General features: G+C 45.5%; 2 protein-coding genes across 4 annotated transcripts in view; one reads left to right on the forward strand and one right to left on the reverse strand.

Moving 5' to 3' along the window:
* Positions 1-9,742, reverse strand: part of LOC144576519 (uncharacterized) — a 26,224-nt gene extending 16,482 nt beyond the window's left edge. Inside the window, exons 1-4 of the mRNA XM_078348271.1 lie at positions 9,602-9,742; positions 7,253-7,429; positions 4,683-4,797; positions 3,181-3,376 (exon numbers count right to left, since the gene is read on the reverse strand). Of these exons, the coding sequence (XP_078204397.1) occupies positions 3,181-3,354 (174 nt within the window). The 5' untranslated portion in view covers positions 3,355-3,376; positions 4,683-4,797; positions 7,253-7,429; positions 9,602-9,742. The remainder of the gene's footprint in view (positions 1-3,180; positions 3,377-4,682; positions 4,798-7,252; positions 7,430-9,601) is intronic.
* Positions 7,263-20,004, forward strand: part of CNDP2 (carnosine dipeptidase 2) — a 27,360-nt gene continuing 14,618 nt past the window's right edge. Inside the window, exons 1-5 of one of the 3 annotated variants that reach the window (XM_008979994.4) lie at positions 7,263-7,598; positions 9,630-9,794; positions 13,643-13,739; positions 14,567-14,710; positions 18,726-18,888. In XM_008979994.4, the coding sequence (XP_008978242.3) occupies positions 13,680-13,739; positions 14,567-14,710; positions 18,726-18,888 (367 nt within the window). In that variant the 5' untranslated portion in view covers positions 7,263-7,598; positions 9,630-9,794; positions 13,643-13,679. Of the gene's footprint in view, positions 7,599-9,629; positions 9,795-10,105; positions 10,145-12,459; positions 12,536-13,642; positions 13,740-14,566; positions 14,711-18,725; positions 18,889-20,004 lie in introns of those variants that run through there. The other 2 variants (XM_035271355.3, XM_008979993.4) reach the window with 2 other exon arrangements.

Raw genomic sequence — 20,004 nt, forward strand, 5'->3', positions numbered from 1 at the left:
AGCTATAGACAAGACAGTCCCTCTTCTCAGCCACCACCCTCAGCTTGGCACACATGCAGGTTAAATGAAAGTAATTAAAAAGGTAGCAGATTAGAGGGAAAAATACAGCCTTGAGGTTTGCTCTGAGGATCACATGAAATGAATAATGCAACGTACTTTGTGAACTGCTAAGCATTACAATTTTTGAACGGTACTTTTTTTCTTTTGAGAAGGCATCTCGCTCTGTCACCCAGGCTGGAGTGCAGTGGCAGAATCTTGGCTCACTGAAACCTCTGCCATCTGAGTTCAAGTGATTCTCCTATCGCAGACTTCTGAGTAGCTGGGACAACAAGTGAGCGCCACCACGCTGGGCTAATTTTTGTACTTTTAGCAGAGACGGGTTTCATCATATTAGTCAGGCTGGTCTCAAACTCCTGACCTCAGGTGATCCACCCATCTAGGCCTCGCAAAGTGCAGGGATACTTTTTAAAGAGCATTTCTGCATTTTCCTTAGATTTAATGAATGCAAGAAACCTCGAGGGAAGTAACTTCAATTTAGTTTCATATACAATCTTAGGAGTCAATCCAAGTATACCTGAAAACTGGAACCATGCGGAGGCTGTTTCAACAGCTCTCACACCCCACTGGTGATTGGTCCAGCATCTCAAAACCTGGACCTGAATCAAGGAAGGGGCTTTCTGTCCTTATGTCCAGAGACTATACATAGGGCGAAAATTTTGAACTGTGTTGCAGTTTTACAGGGGGCAGGGATTATACATCTTTTTTTGCCTTGGATAGAATTAGATTACCTATATTTATATTTATAACCTGCAAACGCAGAGTTTTATGCGTTTATCCAGATGTGTAGTCTCAGATTATGAGTAACTATAACCTTGAGTCTCAAGCCTTTTCAGCCTATATAAATACATATAGATACACATATGCGTACATATACATGGGTATATAATACATATTTTATATATGTAATCTCTCTGTATATATATAATTCTGCTTGCCAGTGTGGGAAGAGTGGGGGAAAGAGAAAGTACTTTAACTTTCCTCCGGCTATAAACCTGCTTGAGAGGAAGATCTGAAGCAGAGAAGGAAAGAAGCAAAGAAAGAATAGCTTTATCCACCCATTCATTTGTTCACTTTCTCTTCAAATTCACGTAGAGCCGGGCACGCGGCTAGTTCAGGATTCGAGGTGGAGTTCAGTGTCAGTTGGAGCCTGTGCTGACGTGACACACAGTGACTTTTCAGAACAGTCTTTCCAAAAATGTTGTATTTTGAAAATCTATGTGCCACTCTAACACATCAACAGTAATGCATCTCTAAAAAGATAAATGTTAAAAGGAAAAATCCAGTGTTAAGCTGATCACAAGGCTCCTATTCAGACACATGGCAGCCAGACTCTATCTCTGGTAAAAAAAACATACATATATATGGCTAAAAATAACTGCAGTAAAACATAGAACATACAGTCCAGAAAGCGCAGACCTGGCAATGCAAGACAAGGAGCCAGAATGACAGATCTGATCATTACCCACAGCCACACTGAGACTTACTCTCATTCCATGATGCTTTTGTTGACCTTTGTAAAAAGCCTGTAAATTCTAGTGGAAAAAGCAATGCGTTATATTTTGAAGCTCTTTTGAGCTTTTTGAACATGAAAATCTGTGGTGTAGTCCAGGAAGATTTCACAGAATTGGAGGAGATTGCAGCCAATTTTTTGAATCCATTAAATTGACTTTCTTTAACGTAGAAGGTATTATATAACTGTTCTGAACAAGAGAGCAAGAAGTACTCATTAAAAAATGTTTAGACTAGGATTTGCTGCTGCTGCTGCTGCTGCTGTTTTGGGTGGAGGGTAGTCACTGGAATAACTGCAGTTCCTTCAAAGGAGTGAGTCACAAGATTTTAAGGGCTTAATTCTACATGCTCATTTCCATTTTTTTAACTGCCTGCTTGAACTTCTCTGCCCAGTCGGCCCCTCTAGATTCTTGGATAAAAATGCTGCCTGGGGACCACGGAATCAAGAAGCATGCACTGAGTGCAGCGACAGCTTTTAACTAGAGAATAAAAATAGCTCTGTTTTTACAAATGCAAGGAGAGAGTCCCGACCCAATTCCAAAGCTGTGGAGGAAGAAGGCATGGGAAACCTCTGCCTCCTGCTGCCTGCTTCTTTCCAGCACTCTTCCTAGTGAGCCAGTGCAAATGGCCAAAAGGCCTTTCCAGCCATGTGTCCTGTGAGCTGAGCTGTCCTGCAGGCTCTGTGGGGTCTGCCAGCTGTGCAGCCCCTGTCCTGGGAGAAGTCCCAGAGGGCCCTACATGCCCACAACGCTCTAGGGGGTCCCCAAGCACAGATGGTCGTGCTGTGTGCTGTGCAGTTGTGCCAGATGAGCATCAGACCCAAAGGCAGCCATCAGCATGTGGGATTGGGCTCGTGGCCCTGGTGGCCTGGGGAGAGCCTGGAGTGACTGTCCTGCACAGCTGGGGAATTTTAGTTCTAATGATGACTTGCTAAAGGAGTCACATGCTCTCTTTTGAGAAACTTCAACCTGAGATGTAGAAAATGAAGTATCCAGGTAGAAACTGAAGCAGAATGACAGCAGCAGGGAGCAAAGGCCTGAATGGTGTGGGTGCCTTGGCAGCTGCCAGTCATCAGAGGGGCTGACTGTCCACACAGTGCACACTCCCAATTCACCGTGAGAGTTCTTCCCTGGGGAGCCCTGGACCGTCCACGCAGTGCACACTCCCAGTTCACTGTGAGAGCTCTTCCCTGGGGAGCCCTGGGAGCCTTAGCTACCTGTGTGCTTCTCCGTTCCTGGTTGCTTGAAAGTGTAACCCAGGGAGGCTCAGTAAATATGTTGGGCCTGGTCCTGACCCTAACGGAGCCCCTCCTGCAGTAAAGGCTGGGTGGGTGGGGTGGGGGACAAGACTGCAGATCAACAGAGAGCCAGGAAGAAGCTGCCTTACCCTCCCCAACCTGCTCCCAATCGCATTTTCAAAGCATCTTCCTGGCTGGGAATTGGAAAACATGCAGTTATTTGTTAGGCACAGAAGTTACTACCTGCAGGGTGTTCTGCTGTCCACATGTACAAGCCGTTATTTAGAGCAACAGATTCTGGAGAATCTGTTAACAGAGAGCACGTTCCTACTTCCTCTGCTCATAAATGCTCTCTGCAGAGACACACAACTTACCGGGGGAACTGCGGCAGGATGAGGTGAAGCAGGAATCCAGGGGTCACTTGGTCCCTGCAGTCCTTTGTCTATCCTGATGCTGTCACTTAGGCCAGAACTCATACCCACTGTGGCTGGGGACACACAAACTGAAAGACACCAGCTATCCACAGACAGCAGCACTGGCATCGGCATCAGCCATGAGCTTCACATCAACCTGGGGGAGGCGAGTGGAGGGGCATGAATTCTAACTACAACTAAGGCCCCATGGGAACTGATTGAGAAAATGCACTGGAGTCAGTGCCTCTGTCTGGAAAGGATTCTATTAGTTTCTACATTAGACAGATCTGGGTCTTTGAGATAAAAATAAAGTATAGTCTTAAAAAATTAAATCTCACTTTTACAGATAAAGCCTTGGGGCTTCAGTTCCCTAAGTACCATACACATAAAGTGCCTCTGCAGCACCCCGCATGCAGCAGGTGCATAGCCAGGCAAGCTGGCATCTGTCTCCCACCCATACAGTAGGATGGACTGGTGGTGAGTGACGCTGGCACACCAGATGCCACAGCTGAGACCCGAGGAGCAAAGGCCCAGAGCATGGCAGCTGTACAAACGTGGAAAGTGTTTGAATGTGGAAGCCATTTCACATGAAAATCATGTGAGTTGTATTTAAATAAGTATATCTGTCCTGGATCAAATAGTGTCTCCACAAAAGTAATGTCCACCTAGAATCTATGAATGTGCCTTATTTGGAAATAAGGTCTTTGCAGATGCCATCCAGTTAAGAGGAGGTCAGGCCAGGCACAGTGGCTCACATCTGTAATCCCAGCACTTTAGGAAGCTGAGGTGGGAGGATCATTCGAGCTCAGGAGTTTGAGACCAGCCTGGGCAACACAGAGAAACCCTGTCTGTACCAAAAAAAAAAAAAGAAAAAAAAAAATTAAGTTATTAAAAAAAGGGGGGATGGGTACAGTGGCTCAAACCTATAATCCCAGCACTTTGGGAGGCTGAGGTGGGCAGATCACAAGGTCAGGAGTTTGAGACCAGCCTGGCCAACATGGTGAAACTCTGTCTCTACTAAAAATACAAAAATTAGCTGGGTATGGTGGCGGGTGCCCATAGTCCCAGCTACTGGGGAGGCTGAGGCAGGAGAATCGCTTGAACCCAGGAGGTTGTAGTGAGCCGAGATTGCACCACTGCACTCCAGCCTGGGTGACAGAGTGAGACTCCGCCTCAAAAAAAAAAAAAAAAAAAAAGTTTGCTGTCTGCATATTACAATTGCTACACAAGACATAAAAGTTCCAGCTATACAGGTTAATCAGCTCACACACCACAGCATGAAAATTAGATTTGGCATACAATCAAAGAAATAGCAAAACAAACAAAAGTACATATGGGCTTAATAATACATATGCAAACAGAAAAGAAGAAAAAGAAGAAGGCCAGGCATGGTGGCTCATGCTTGTAATCCCAGCACTTCGGGAGGCTTAGGTGGGTGGATCACCTCAGCCTACAAAATTTACCTGGGTGTGGTGGCACATGACTATAATCCCAGCTACTTAGGAGGCGGAGGTAGGAGAATCGTATGAACCCTGGAGGTGGAGGCTTCAATGAACTGAGATTGCACTGCACTCCAGCCTGGGTGAGACAGAACAAGACTCTGTCTCAAAATAATAATAATAAGTATGCACTGATATAAGACTTACAGTGGGTGACAGTCTACTTTCCTGACCATTTGAATGAGATAACATTAACAATTACAAGTTTTATTGGCCTCAGAACCACGTTAAAGTTTATAGAGCAGGGATCTCCAATTCTTGAATTTTTCAATTTCAAAAATTCTGGATTCAATATATTTAAGGTGAGATATGTTTACCATAAGAACTGTAGCAAGTTTGACCACACGGGTGGTACTTTGATGACAAAGGATATTTGAAATGTGAAATACATTGAGATTGAGTCGTGATTCCCTTAGGTACTGAATAATTCTGGTATTCAAGTTTAAAATTTTATTTATTCATGAAACACATTCAAATATATAGATGAGCAAAATCCACTAAGAAAACATGGATTTTCCTACTCCTGGTAGGCTTATGAGGCTCCACTTGCAGAATAAAGAGGGAAATTTCCAGAAAATGTGGATGGAAGTGGGTCTAGGTGAATCGAGGTGCCTTTAGATGCCATGTGAGGATGTCTGCATTTCATTCAGGGGCCATGTCAGCCACTGACAAGCAGAGGTCCAGTTGGGCAAAGAGAGAAGCCCAAATCTAAGCAATGGCCAAGAGGATGGAGAGACGGAGCAAATGAAGACATCCCAGAAGTGAAGTCCAACAGGTCCCTAACTCACTGGAAGGTTGCAAAGGAAATGGAGAGCCATTGGGGGGTTGTATTGGTTTTCTATTACTGTGTGACAAATCACTACATTGCAGCTTCAAACAACACCTGCTTCTTGTGTCTCAGTTTCTGTGGCTCAGAAATCTGAGCCAGTCTTAGCTGGACCTTCTGCTCAGGGTCTCACAAGACTACTGAAAGAGTGAGCCAGGCTGTGTCTTCATCTGGAGGTTCGACTGGGGAAGAATCTGCTTTCAAGCTCATTTGAGTTGTTGGCAGAATTCACATGACTGAGGCACTTGCCCCAGAAGTCACCCATCGTTCCCTGCCATGTGACCCCCTCCACAATGTGGCATCTGCTCAAGGACAGAGGGAGAACATCTGCTGCAGCTTCAAATCTCTCTGACTTCTCTCATCTATGATTTCTGCACCCTCTTCCAAAGAGCTCACCTGACTGGGTCAGGCCCACCAGTGTCCAAGGGGAGGGCCAGGAATCTTAGCATTCTGCCTGCCACAGTGGTGACAGGAGGAGAGAAAAATCAAGAGCTTGGCTTTGGACATGCTGATATTTGAAGGGCCTGGAGGATATGCCAGTCCGAGAAAATGTGAGCATTTGGAGCTGGAGCATTAGATTGGGTGATGCCATGGGAGTAAGCACAGGGCCAGAAAGACTCTTGGAGACCAACTGCAGAGTGGACTGGAACTGACCAACCGCTTACAGCTAACGAAATGTGACACCCATATGTAGTGGTTCCTTCCTCATCTCCTTATACTCTGCTTTTTTCTTTAGGCCTTCCTACTTGGCAAGGATTCTCTAACACAATTTCCAACTGTTTTCCTGAATATGGGTTTCTGGAGGAGCATTATACTCTCCAAAGTGGTCTCTGTTCCCAGAAGAGTTGTTTTCCATGGAAATGCATGCTCCCATTGTCTGTGCGTTTAGTTAGGTTTGGTTAAACAGGTCAGGCGTGGTGGCTCACACCTCTAATCCCAGCATTTTGGGAGGCCAAGGCAGGCAGATCACTCGAGGTAAGGAGTTTTGAGACCAGTCTGGCCAACATGGTGAAACCCTGTCTCTACTAAAAATATAAAAATTAGCTGAGCGTAAGAGTGCATGCCTGTAATCCCAGCTACTCAGGAGGCTGAGGCAGGAGAATCACTTGAACTTGGGAAGCAGAGGTTGCAGTGAGCTGAGATCATGCCTCTGCACTCCAGCCTTAGGCAACAGAGCAAGACTCCATCTCCAAAAGGAAAAAAAAAAAAAGTTTGGTTAAACAAACATGACAGATTCTGGAGACTCAATTCCATCTCATGCTGAGAACTAAAAATTTCAGCAATCAGAAGCACGAGCTAATGTTTTGCTGTTGTTGCTGTACCATGGTGTTTTTATTAGAATGATCACATAATGTTAAACTAATCCTTTTATTTTGAAATAATTTTGTTTTTTTGAGTGGATCTGTTATCAATAGTGACTTTTACAATGTTTGCATTCCCTAAATTCCAAGAACGGTCACATCCTTTCTCTTTCTGAAATACTTAACCTGTGGCCACTCCTCCACATACTTCTTTGTTTTCTCTCATAATATCCCTGTTGTCCTCAAAATCAGCAGAGAGAAATAGGAACACATTTATGTCGCTCTTTTAGCTCAGATTTGTTGCCACTGAGCCACCTGCAATGCATCCTTTAAGAAGCAATGGACGTGCAGGGCCACCTGCTGGAGAGTCAGAACTGAGCACACAGGCTCCAATACCAGCTGCTTACCTTACCATCTGAGACAGATGACTCAGGGTGCAAGGAGACTGCAGGACTCACAGAGTTCTGAAGGGCATCAACCTCCAGCTGCCCAAATTTTCCAGGGGCTCTTTCCTAGAGCATGTGGGTGGTGCAGCTCACCTGCTGACCTCAGCCAAGCTCTCCTGTTCCTAGCAGTCCTGGTCCCTGCACAGGGGTAATTAACACTTATGAGGCACCTTCTCCATGCCAGGCATCGTTCCTGATGCTGTACGTCATCAACTTTTGAAGCCTGGCATGCTCCAGACAAAGGGACAATTTGAAATGCCACATGGTGTCACTGGAAGATGACTCCTTAATCAAGGACACTGATCAGGTACTGACTCAGCATTATTCTCAGGGGAATAACGACAACTAACATATTTCCAAGTAACAGCGTTCTACATTAAGGGTAAATTTTGGTTTTGTATTTTCTTAACATTTATTCAGATTCACAGGAGAAATATTTCACCAACTTTCGTCAACATTGATTGAGTATTGCAAGTGTACGTTCATGTTTTCACTTGGGCTCAAGCATCTGCTTGCTCTTAACAAGTTCTCAACAACTTATTTGCTCATTCTTTATTCTTACCTTGAACCTATTAAATTTTGGTAACAGTAGTGTGTTATGGCTTCTATGCTAAATCACTTTTTTGCTGTGTGTGTGTGTGTGTGTGTGTATGTATTTTTTTAAAACCAAACCCTGTCTCTTTTCAGCAATAATCTCATTTATGGATACTTGAACTAATTTATCTAAAAGATATGATTACAGGATGTATTTTCCACCAATGTTTACTTTTTGCAATGTTTGCAAAGTGTGTAATATATTTAGTTTTTTTCTTTTTATCATTCATGTACTAATAATTGTCATGAGAATTTAATCCAGAAGAAAAAAGTTAAATAATTAATTATAGCTTTTTGGTTGTAAGTGTCTATGGCCATATCACCCTGAACATGCCTAATCTCATTGGGTTATAGCAAAGTAAATATTAATTTAAATTTTTATCATATTCTGTTGTAGAGAAAAATGTTTGGGATATGAATAAGACATTTAAAGATAAAAATGGTACATTTAACGAAACTCTGAGGGATGTGGAATGGAAATAAAAAATAAAAGAGGAAGCTGGGTGCTGTGGCTCATGCCTGTAATTCCAGCACTTTGGGAAGCCAATGTGGGTGAATCACGAGGTCAAAAGATTGAGACCATCCTGGCCAACATGGTAAAAGCCTGTCTCTACTAAAAATACAAAAATTAGCTGGGCATGGTGGTGCATGCCTGTAGTCCTAGCTACTCGGGAGGCTGAGGCAGGAGAATCGCTTGAACCCAGGAGGCAGAGGTTGCAGTGAGCCAAGATTGCGCCATACACTCCAGCGAGGAGTCAGAGAGAGACTCTTGTCTCAAAAAAAAAAAAAAAAAAAAAAAAAAAAATTAAATAAAAAATAAAAGAGGAAACAAACCATGTAAATTTTAAGGGGGGAGGAGGGAGGAGGTAATTTTATTTTAACATTTTACATTATGTGGGAACTTACACATCTCTTACAACTATTAAATTTATTTATTTATTATTTATTTTTTGAGATGGAGTTTCGCTCTTGTTACCCAGGCTGGAGTGCAATGGCGCGATCTCGGCTCACTGCAACCTCCGCCTCCTGAGTTCAGGCAATTCTCCTTTCTCAACCTCCTGAGTAGCTGGGATTACAGGCACGCGCCACCATGCCCAGCTAATTTTTTGTATTTTTAGTAGAGACGGGGCTTCACCATGTTGACCAGGATGGTCTCAATCTCTTGACCTAGTGGTCCACCCGCCTCGGCCTCCCAAAGTGCTGGGATTACAGGCGTGAGCCACCGCGTCCAGCCCTAAATTTATTTTTTAAAAATAACCCCTGAGCAATCACTCTTTAAAAATGTGGTAGTGGTACAAGATTTTTGTTTGTTTTGTTTTGTTTCATATATTGCATTTTAGGTTCTGGGGTACATGTGCAGAACATGCAGGATTGTTGCATAGGTACATACATGGCAATGTGCTTTGCTGCCTCCATCCCCCTGTCACCTATACCTGGCATTTCTCCCCATGTTATCCCTTCCCAGTAGTGGTACAAGTTTTAACAAATTCTTTTGAGACTACTCCATTGGAAAAGTGAGCAGACCAGGGAATAACAATTTTAACCCCAAGAATTGTAAAGATTAAAAAGGAAAGCGCTGTCGCAGACGCTCAACCACGGTGCCAGCTCTGCTTCCTTCATCAGTTCCTAGAGTCATGGGACACAAATACTAAAATATGTCCACTATCGGTGACAGTGCTGGCGAACCCTTTGCCAATCGAGTACAAACACACCGACCTCTCATTGGAGCTTGTGTGACCCGCAGGAGTGGATAAGGACCCCTCCAGTTTTGAACGCCATTGCTGCACTGCAGGCGACTTCTCGGACCCCACCGTTGAAGCACCAGGCCCTCGGCCCACCCACGAGCGACCAACAAGCACAGCGCAAGCCCAGAGCTCCGGACACGTGCTCCTGGGGGCCGTGCCTTCCGGTAAATCCGAGCCCTTGCCACGCCCATATCCCCGCCCGTCTTCGGGGAGGGGCGGAGTGACGTAAGCCCTATGGACCAGGCCGGGATAGGTGGGCGGGGCAGAAATGGAGCTGGGAGAGGTGACGTCAGCCGTCCGCACAGGGCTCAGGACGGAAATGGGGCGGGGAGTGGGTGACGCCATGCCTCTGCCCCTGGCCGGATTGGTGGGCGTGGCGGGGGCGGGGTGGGGCGGGGCGATGCCTGCCCTCCGGACTGGGCCGGGTTGGTAGCCAGGGCGACAGCGGGGTGGGCCGGTGCCGGGGGGCGTGGCCGGAACACGTGGTGCGGAACCGGCGCCGCGCCTGCTGCTGGTAAGCGGGCCTTGCCTAGTGGGCCTTCCTTCCCTGGTGGGGGACCTGAGCGGGGAACGGGCTGGGCGGGGAGGACCGGGGGCAGCGGTGAGAGTCATGCCTAATTCGTAGGGGAGTGTGGGGCGCCCGGCCTCAGCCAGGCGGGAACAATGGTGTCCGGGCTGTTCCGGAGCGCGCGGTCGGTGGCGGAGGCCCGTTACGGCCATGGCTTCGTGGTCTCTCGCACCTCCCGGGGCCCGGGGCCTGGCTCGGCCCGGCCACTCGTGTCCCAGCAGCGCCGGGCGCGTCCCGGGTCCGCAGGGACAAGCTGGGCGGCGCACTTGGTCTGGGCCTACGTGGCCCTCCCTGGTGGAGTGTTGTGTAACGACTCTGGTTGCAGAATGGGGTGGCAGGGAGCAGAGCGCTGGTCAGTCCACACCCTTCCCCTGAAGCCTGCTGAGAACTGCAGCCTTTCTCTAACGGATCCCTTTCCCGGAGGCCTGGGGTGGGGGGTGTGGCAGGACAGCCACGCCCCAGGTTCAAAGGGCCCTGGACTGGGTCCCTAGCTCCCACCAGCATTTGAGGCTGAGTTTAAGGCTATAGGAGGAAGCATCTGAGGGGAGACAAAATTCCCTTGACAGCTTGCAGGTCTGGGGCAGGTATCTCATTCAGTGGGCTTCCGTGTCTTCATCTGTGAAATAGAGACAATATTTGGTCTGCCTGGACGAATGTCCTTGAGACCTTGGACCTCGCAGACAGGCCACCAAACTACTCCCCACAGCCTGCCAAGGTCAGATCCTAGCGTCGAGTGCTTAAAGAGGCCGAGAACCCGGGGCCTGCTCTGATACCTTCCCCGTCCCTAATGTTTGTAGGCAGGAGTGGAGAAAGAGAAGTTCACATTATGTTTAGGGATCGTGTTCCAGCTTGGGCCGATTGGAGATTCCTACCCCTCTTTTAGTGGTTCTTATACAGAATTGAAGGTGTGATTCCGTTATCAAAAAACAGGGACTGAGATTCTCAGAACCAGAAGACTCATTTGTGTGTACTGCTGACAGTTCCAGGTGCCACTGCAATTTCTCCTTCCCTCCACTATCTCAATGTTCAAATCATGTTACTCCCTTGCCAGGCACGGTGGCTCATGTCTGTAATCTTGGCACTTTGGGAGGCCAAAGCAGACAGATCACTTGAGCCTAGGAGTTCGAGACCAGCCTGGGTAACATGGCAAAACCCTGTCTCTACAAAAAATACAAAAATTACCTGGGTGTGGTGGTGCACACCTGTAGTCCCAGCTACTTGGGAAGCTGAGGCAGGAGGATCATTTGAGCCTGGGAGATGATGATTGCAGTGAGTCAAGATTGCACCACTGCACTGCAGCCTGGGTGACAGAACAAGACCCTGTCTCTAAATGAATAAATAAAGTTACTCCTTTTGAACTTTAGAATTTTAGAGGGGAATGAGGTGTCATTTGAAAAGATAATGCTTGCTTTTGCTCAATCCAGCATACTGCTTTTACTTTAATTAGTGGTGTTCTCCATAGCATATAAAAATGGTTCCATGTAATGGCTTTGTGACAGGCAGAGATTCAACAAGAGTAACCCGGAAGTGTGAGTGGGAGGAGAAACTGGAACCTGCCCTAACCTGGTTTGACTGGATGAGTGATTAACAGGAGTTGCTTTTTGGCCCATCTCTGATGGTGGAACAAGCTGATCTCTGTTTCCTATCTTTTAGTGAAAGTCGTAACTTAGATAAATACAGTCATATGTCACTTAAGGATGGGGATACATTCTGAGGAAATGCATCATTAGGTGATTGGCTGTTGTGTGCACCTCCTGAGGTGCGCTCACACCAACCTGGTTGGTACAGCCTCTACACACTAGGCTGTATGCCATAGCCTATCGCTCCTAGGCTACAAACCCATACCACGTGTTCCTTTACTGGATACTGTGGGCAGTTGTAACACGGCAATAGGTATTTGTGTATCTAAACGTATCTAGACAGAAAATGAATGTTTTAGCTCCATCATGATCTTTTGAGACCACCACTGTTGTTGATGGAAATGTTGTTAGATGGCACATGACTATATTTTTGAGTGACTTTAGCTACAATGACATTGGTTAATTTGACTACAAGAGCATAATATTAATGAAAATGTTCCACAGTGAGCTTGGGATTTGTGGCATTTAATAACCAGAAACCCAAACGAAAATCACCACATGTAGCATATTGTCCTGCTAAATAGGATTTCTTTTAATGTGAACAGGTGACTTCCCTGTGTACATTTTAGGCAACAGGTGGAGAACAGTTTGATCTATTAACACTGAAAAACGTCTCTCCAGCATGCTCATGGGCTCCGTCTTACTCGGGGTTCCTCCAGATGAGTGCCTCAGTGGAGAGATCCGAGCTGGCTGGGAGGTACGTAGTAAATATTCCATGCTCTGTGGCTGGTGTTTGAAGAGGAGGTAGAGGGCACTTGAGAAGGCAGCAGCTGGATCTCCCACCCATAGAGAAATCACATTTGTGACCTGCAGCGCCCTGCGGTTTCATCACCCTGCACAGCCACAGCTGCTTTTGAACAGCTGCCATGCTGGGTGTCACGGTGGACAGTCTCCTCTCTGTTTAGAAATCACTTTGAAATCCTAAGCCAAGAAAACAATGCTCTTTACCTGAGCACGTCAGCGCACAGGTAGCTTGGCAGAGGTAGTTTGTCTGGCATGTAGACACGGGGCTGTAGTAGGGTCCTGTCACTCCACAGCTCTGATTTCAAGTCACTTCATGTCTTGAATTTGCTCAGTATAGCTGGGTGCTTTCCACTGCAGAAAGCTAATCATCAAAGTCCCAATACCAGAATCATTTTTACATTGCATTCATTCTGACTTCTAAAAATAGTCTGATAATGTGTTTTCACCTGTATCTGTGAGTGGGGCTCAAATTGCTGGGTGTCATGCATGAAAGCAGGTGAGAGCACGCACCCCAGAGGCCACGTGGCCTCTTCTCTTGGTGAGGTGCTTGTGGAGGTTTAGCGGTTGCCCTTTGGCTGTGTCTGGACTAAACTCATCAACTTTCTTCACGGAATCTGGTTTTCCTTGGGCTCTGTCGTCTGTGTCATGCATTTGTGGTGGTGGACACGGGATGTGACATTTTTGCTGGGATTCCCTGAAGAGACTGTATCCTCTGGGATAATGGAAAGTGAAGTTATCTTTGTGCCTTAAGAGTGTAAACATGAAAGCCCCAGTAAAACGAAGAGTGCCTGCCTTTAGTTTTCATAGCATTTTCTTCAACCCAGGCCCTGCCTCTGTTACCTGTGGACACAGTATTTTGTGTAGTTTTTCCTTCCAAATGAAGAAGGGAAGATTAGTCCCAGCCTCTAACTGGTTCCCAAAGCTTTTGTCTCTGAGGCCGCAGTCACTTCCTGGAGCCTCTCTGGCTGAGGGTGTTGCAATGCTGGCCTGGAGGGTGGAGCAGCTCTTTACAATTCTGCACAAGTGCAGACAGGACTGACCAGTTCCTCTTCCTTCCAAGAATGTTCAAGATCTGCGGTCTGGGGTCTGGTTGAAAGATGGCAGCCCTCGCTACCCTGTTTAAGTATATTGATGAAAATCAGGATCGCTACATTAAGGTAAGGGAATATTCATTTTAGGAAACATTAAAATCTGATTTAATCCCACGGGGCCCAGAGAAACTGTCAAGAGCTAATATGAATTATGCCATTTAAATCCAGGGTTAGACAATCTGCCTAGAGATTTGTTCCATTAGCTTCTTCGCATGGTATAGTTTACACTTTTGGTTTTTGACAGAAAGTGTCAATACATGTTTCTAAGAATAGCAAATCTGATTGAGATTTTTGTTTCATCTCCATCAATTTCTTGTGATAGTTACAGATTAAATAGTTTGCATTAAGCATGTTCTAAGTCATTTAATAATGTTATATATTAGTCTGTTTCTCGATGTTAACTTACAGCATTGTGCTTTAAAGTTCTTTGTCGTAGACACATTTCAGATGAAATCTTTAGAATTCTCATTCTAAAAATTATACTTTGGAAAATCTGGCCATTGTCAGGATGATAAATCAGCTAATTTGGACTGTGGGAACAGTGGGTCTTTTCTGTATCTTTCAGTTGTAATTTAGTCTGATTCAGATAAAAACTTATTTATGGAAGCTGATACATTTTACATTCACTTCCTCCTTAATGATTAAAAATAAACCTTCTGACATTTTTCATGTGTATTCTAGTACTTGGTATAGGGTTAGTACAAACAATTTTTAAAATCTGAAACACAAAGCACTTGTGATGGGTCTGTCCTTCTTGGAGTCCACCTGTTCAAGTGCGGCAGCCGCAGAGGGCGAGCCAGCCATGTGTGCCTGGAATGTGGCAACACTGTGGAAGCCTTTTCTCCCTTAAGGACACCTTTTCAGAATCCCTCGTTGCTTGTTGTCCACCACAGAAACTTGCAAAATGGGTGTCTATCCAGAGCGTGTCCGCGTGGCCCGAGAAGAGAGGCGAAATCAGGAAGATGATGGAGGTTGCCGCTGCAGACGTCAGGCAGTTGGGCGGCTCTGTGGAGCTGGTGGACATCGGAAAACAAAAGGTGGGAGGCCACATTCTTTGCATTGCAAAACCCCACAGATTCTGCCTGAGGGGTTGACAAGACTCCACGAGTTCTTAAAAGATCTTTTCCTTCAGATAGCCCACTCATCTTTAAAACAAACAAAAAAGGACGTGCCCAATTTGGATGGTAAGTTCTGTACATGACTGCTTCAGTTGGATCAGGGCAAAGGTTTTGTCGCACTCAGCATTTTTCTCCAGGAAGCAGAACTGCTGACAGTTACTGAGGACTAAGTTAATGTAACAGTCATTCTTAGAAGATTGCTGAGATTCTCCTCCCAGCCATCATCAGTAACCTTTCAAACTAGGGAGTTACACTTTATCCATGTCCATTTAAAAATGATACAAACTAGGGAGTTACACTTTACCCCTGTCCATTTAAAAATGATACAAACTAGGAAGTTACACTTTATCCATGTCCATTTAAAAATGATACAAACTAGGGAGTTACACTTTACCCGTGTCCATTTAAAAATGATACAAACTAGGAAGTTACACTTTACCTGTGTCCATTTAAAAATGATACAAACTAGGGAGTTACACTTTATCCATGTCCATTTAAAAATGATACAAACTAGGGAGTTACACTTTATCCATGTGCCTCTAAAAATGATACAAACTGGCCAGGTGCGTTGCTCAAGCCTGTAATCCCAGCACTTTGGGAGGCCGAGGGGGGTGGATCATGAGGTCAAGATCGAGACCATCCTGGTGAAAATGGTGAAACCCAGTCTTTACTAAAGATACAAAAAATTAGCTGGGCATGGTGGCGTGTGCCTATAATCCCAGCTACTCAGGAGGCTGAGGCAGGAGAATTGCCTGAACCCAGGAGGCAGAGGTTGCGGTGAGCCGAGATCACGCCATTGCACTCCAGCCTGGGTAATGAGTGAAACTCCATCTCAAAACTCCGTCTCAAAAAAAAAATACCCTTTTTTTTTTTTTTTTTAGAAAGTCTCCCTTTGTCCCCCAGGCAAGAGTGCAATGGTGTGATCTCAGATCACTGCAACCTCTACCTCCTGGGTTCAAGCCATTCTTCTGCCTCAGCCTCCTGAGTTGCTGGGATTACAGGTGTGTGCCACCACGCCCAGCTAATTTTTATATTTTTTGTAGAGATGGGGTTTTGCCATGTTGGCCAGGCTGGTTTTGAACTCCTGACCTTGGGTGATCCACCCGCCTCGGCCTCCCATAGTGCTGGGATTACAGGTGTGAGCCATTTTTTGGTAAGAGTTATTTTGTTTTGCAGTCGGTTGCTTTTCAGTGCAGGATTTTGACAGGTAAGAATGGTTTGTTTTCTTCCTAAATGAACAATCTCACTTCATGGTACAATAAGTACTCATGTCATCCATAGGTTCTTAGAAACTGCAATTTCAAGCAAGACAACGTATGACAAAAGGTCCTTGAATAAGGTAGTTTTGTTCACTTAAAGTCAGTTTCTAAAAGCCTATCCATGAAGTTGAGTGAGGATTTACTATGTGTGTGTGTGTGTGTGTGTGTGTGTGTGTGTGGTTTTTGTTTATTTGTTTTTCATTTTTTTTGTATTTTGTCGGGACAGGGTTTCACCATATTTCTAGGCTGGTCTCAAACTTCTAGTCTCAGGCAGTTTACCTACCTTGGCATCCCAGATTGTCACGCCACCATGCCCGGCCTCTTACTGTATATTATTTCACTTGCTTATTTCAGATGATTTCAGCCTCATGTTAATTGCATGTTTCATGCCATATATTTTCAAAGTTTGTAATATTCTTTTGTATTCTTTGATCTAACAACAAGCTTTGGCTTATCTTGGTTCTTTGGCCTGATGATTTTGGTGTCAAGCTGAAATCACAGCCCTAGAAGCTTGGCTGTGGCCATTCAGTTTAGTGTGCTAGTTTCATGCTGGGGAAGAGGGGAGGCCAGGCACGGTGTCCACTGGGAGCCCACAGAAGGCTCATTCAGAGCAGGTTCAAGCCCAGGCCTCCCGATTCCCCAGGTAGTGCTGTTCATTTGAGGTTTTCTCCTGAAAACAAATTTAATAATTGACTTAGGGTGTATTATAGCTTCCCAACAACTTTTCCCCCACTCTTGGGAGAATAAACCAAGTTTCTTCATGTTGTTTCTTTTTAGAGTCAGACTCACTTTGCTCCCTTTCCTTTGTTTTCCTAATATATTTTTAAAAATTGGGGTGCGGCAAGTCATTTTTAGTTGTTTATTACAATAGTTACATTTACTTCATTGACCACTGACAGTGCTGTACAGTTCTTAAGAAAGGGCCTGTCATTAAAAACGAGATTATTGTTACACTATTTTGAATTACATAACACCGATTTTTATCAAGGAATTAAAAGATATCACTGGTGGAAATCTGAAGAGACGTTTGCAGTGTGGGGTGACCGCATATCTTCTCTTGTCTTCCCACATGTCCATGTGGCAGTAGGATTCCGTTTTTCAGAGTGATGGTGACTTGATGCAGCGGTGAAGGTGGAGATGGGTGTTTTCCTATGTCAGTGCAGAAGTCAGAGTATTTTCAGGCCCATGAAGGAAAGGTGATGTTGGGCATATCAGAGCAATTTTACCCATGGGCCCAAGCAGTTTCTTAGAAAATGCTAAAGTGTTTTAGAGGAGCTCTGTATTGCATGGAATTTATTTAGAGAAACTCTGTTGTCATTTGAAAATGATTTTTCTACTCAGGCGCTGCGGGCCAGCTAGGACTGCCAAGGCCGTGGGTCCTCTGAGACTGGAGGCCCATCACCAGCGCTGTCCTGATCCAGTTGTCATTTCAGTGACTGCTCCTTTTACCTCTTAATTGCAAACTGTTCATTTAACTTCACTATCAGTTTAGTTTGTGTGATGTGCCTATTAATACCCATTTTTGTGAACAGTATTTTCTAGTAACTAGACTAATATGTAGGCATGTCATGGTTTAGCATGAACAGTCTCTTCCTGCTACAGCTAAAACCATCCCCTGCCACTAGCTTGTGACACATTGTGATGATCATGGGTTTTTTTCTATTGGAATGTAGGACTGGTAGAGGAGCTACATGGCCACACGAGTTTTATACACCCTAACTAGGCCATGGTCTGGTAAAAGGTGAAGACCATTGACCTGATGTGAAAGTTGGAAAAGACCTAAGATTGATTCACCTCCATCTGGATGCAGGGGTGGGCTGGGATGCCTCTCCCGTCCTCCATGCCTGTGAGATTGTGGAACACTTATAGTGCCTTTCAGACAAAGCTCAGAAGGAGTACCAGCTATCACTACCTTTTTAGAATGGCTAAATCTTGGTTTATATCCCTTTGTGTGCATAATTATAATTTATGTACAGAATTTCAAAAATGTATCTTCTGATTTAAGATTATCGTTGATTTTAACCATGATTTCAGAAAATAAACTAAGTTACATCCCGAACTCAGCCTGCATGTTTGTTATATAAAAGTCAAAGAAAATCAGCCTTTCAGAATTTACCAAACCCAGCCGGGTGCGGTGGCTCACACCTGTAACAGCACTTTGGGAAGCCGATGTAAGTGGTTGGCCTGAGCTCAGGAATTCAAGACCACTGTGGGGTCAACATAGTGAAACCCTGTCTCTACTAAAATACAGAAACGTAAACGGGCGTGGTGGCTGGCTTCTGTAATCCCAGCCACTCTGGCAGCTGAGGCATGACAATTACTTGAGCCTGGGAGGCACAGGTTGCAGTGAGCTGGAATCACGCCACTGTACTCCAAACTGGATGGCAAAGGGAAATTCTCTCTCTCTCTCAAAAAAAAATAATAATAATAAATAAATAAAAGAATTTACCAAACGGCCTGCAATTGGCAAAGATGATTGAGTATCTGTGCTCTGGAGTACAAGAAAGTAAATTCTTAATCAGTGACTCCATTGCACAGTGTGCTCTTAAACTCCACAATAGAGGTTGATTGATGAGGACAGATAAGAAAGCTCAAAGTCTTTTAATAATCTCCACTGTAAATACCGAATTTCTTCAACAAAAGCTGTCCTTGGTTCCTTTCCTCTCTACGCTCAGCTCCCTGATGGCTCGGAGATCCCGCTCCCTCCTATTCTGCTTGGCAGTCTGGGCTCTGACCCACAGAAGAAGACGGTGTGCATTTACGGGCACCTGGACGTGCAGCCTGCGGCCCTGGAGGATGGCTGGGACAGTGAGCCCTTCACCCTGGTGGAGCGAGACGGTGAGCACTGCATGCCCGTGTGTGCCCAGAGGAAAAGCACTGACCTTTGCAAAGTCACTGCTAGTCTGGTTTTCTCTGCTTCCAGTACATACTGTTTTTATTTCATTTTATTTTTTTATTTTTATTTTTATTTTTTTGAGACCAAGTCTCGTTCTGTTGTCCAGGCTGGAGCGCAGTGGCAAGATCTTGGCTCACTGCAATCTCCGTGTCCTGGGTTCAAGCGATTCTTCTGCGTCAGCCTCCCAAGTAGCTGGGACTACAGGCATGCGCCACCATGCCTGGCTAATTTTGTATTTTTAGTAGAGACGGGGTTTCACCATGTTGGCCAGGCTGGTCTCTAACTCCTAACCTGATGATCCACCCACTTTGGCCTCCCAAAGTTCTGAGATTCCAGGCATGAGCCACTGTACCTGGTACAGACTATTTTTAACATAAGCTAGAAATGGAGGTTTCTCACATGTGCCTCTGTCACTGACCTTCCGGAAAGCCTGTTTTCACATGTGCAAACGAGTTCTCTGTGACTGGGGGTGACTGGGGCCAGCCAGGCTTCCTCTCCTGCTGACGCTTCTCCTCAGAACACACATTTTGAATCAGGACAGGGCTGTCCCGAAAAGCCTGTCCTCTCATACCCCTCCTCTGTCCCGACTGACAGCTGCTTCTGTGGTGTATGTTAGTGGCCTCCTTCACCCCGGCTGCCCTGGTGGGGGTGGCAATGTCACTGTTATTCACTGAGTGCTTCTGTGTGCCGGACACCTACAGGCCTTCTGAGGCCTGTGCTGTGAGTGACCCTGCAGGCCGGCCTCTTTTCTTCCTGCTCCTTCTGGGGTAGAGGCCTTCCACTTTCCACTTTCATTTCTGAATTTCTACATGTGCCTGCATAAGACCGTGTTTGACCAGATGAGGAATCATCCTGCCCTGGTGGCGGGCCCCTCCGGGCTGAGTTCCAGCCTCTTCTCATCGAAGCCCTTCCAACTGGATCATTGCCTTTGTGCTCTAACCTTTCCTGCCTCAGTGCCGGTTGTGTTCATTACTGTGCAAAATTGAAAATGATTTTACTGAAAGCAAGGTTTTTGATGAGATGTAATTCCATGCCATTGTCATTGTCACAGTGGAGTT

This window comes from Callithrix jacchus, chromosome 13, assembly GCF_049354715.1.
Source record: "Callithrix jacchus isolate 240 chromosome 13, calJac240_pri, whole genome shotgun sequence".
NCBI classification, from domain to species: domain Eukaryota; kingdom Metazoa; phylum Chordata; class Mammalia; order Primates; family Cebidae; genus Callithrix; species Callithrix jacchus.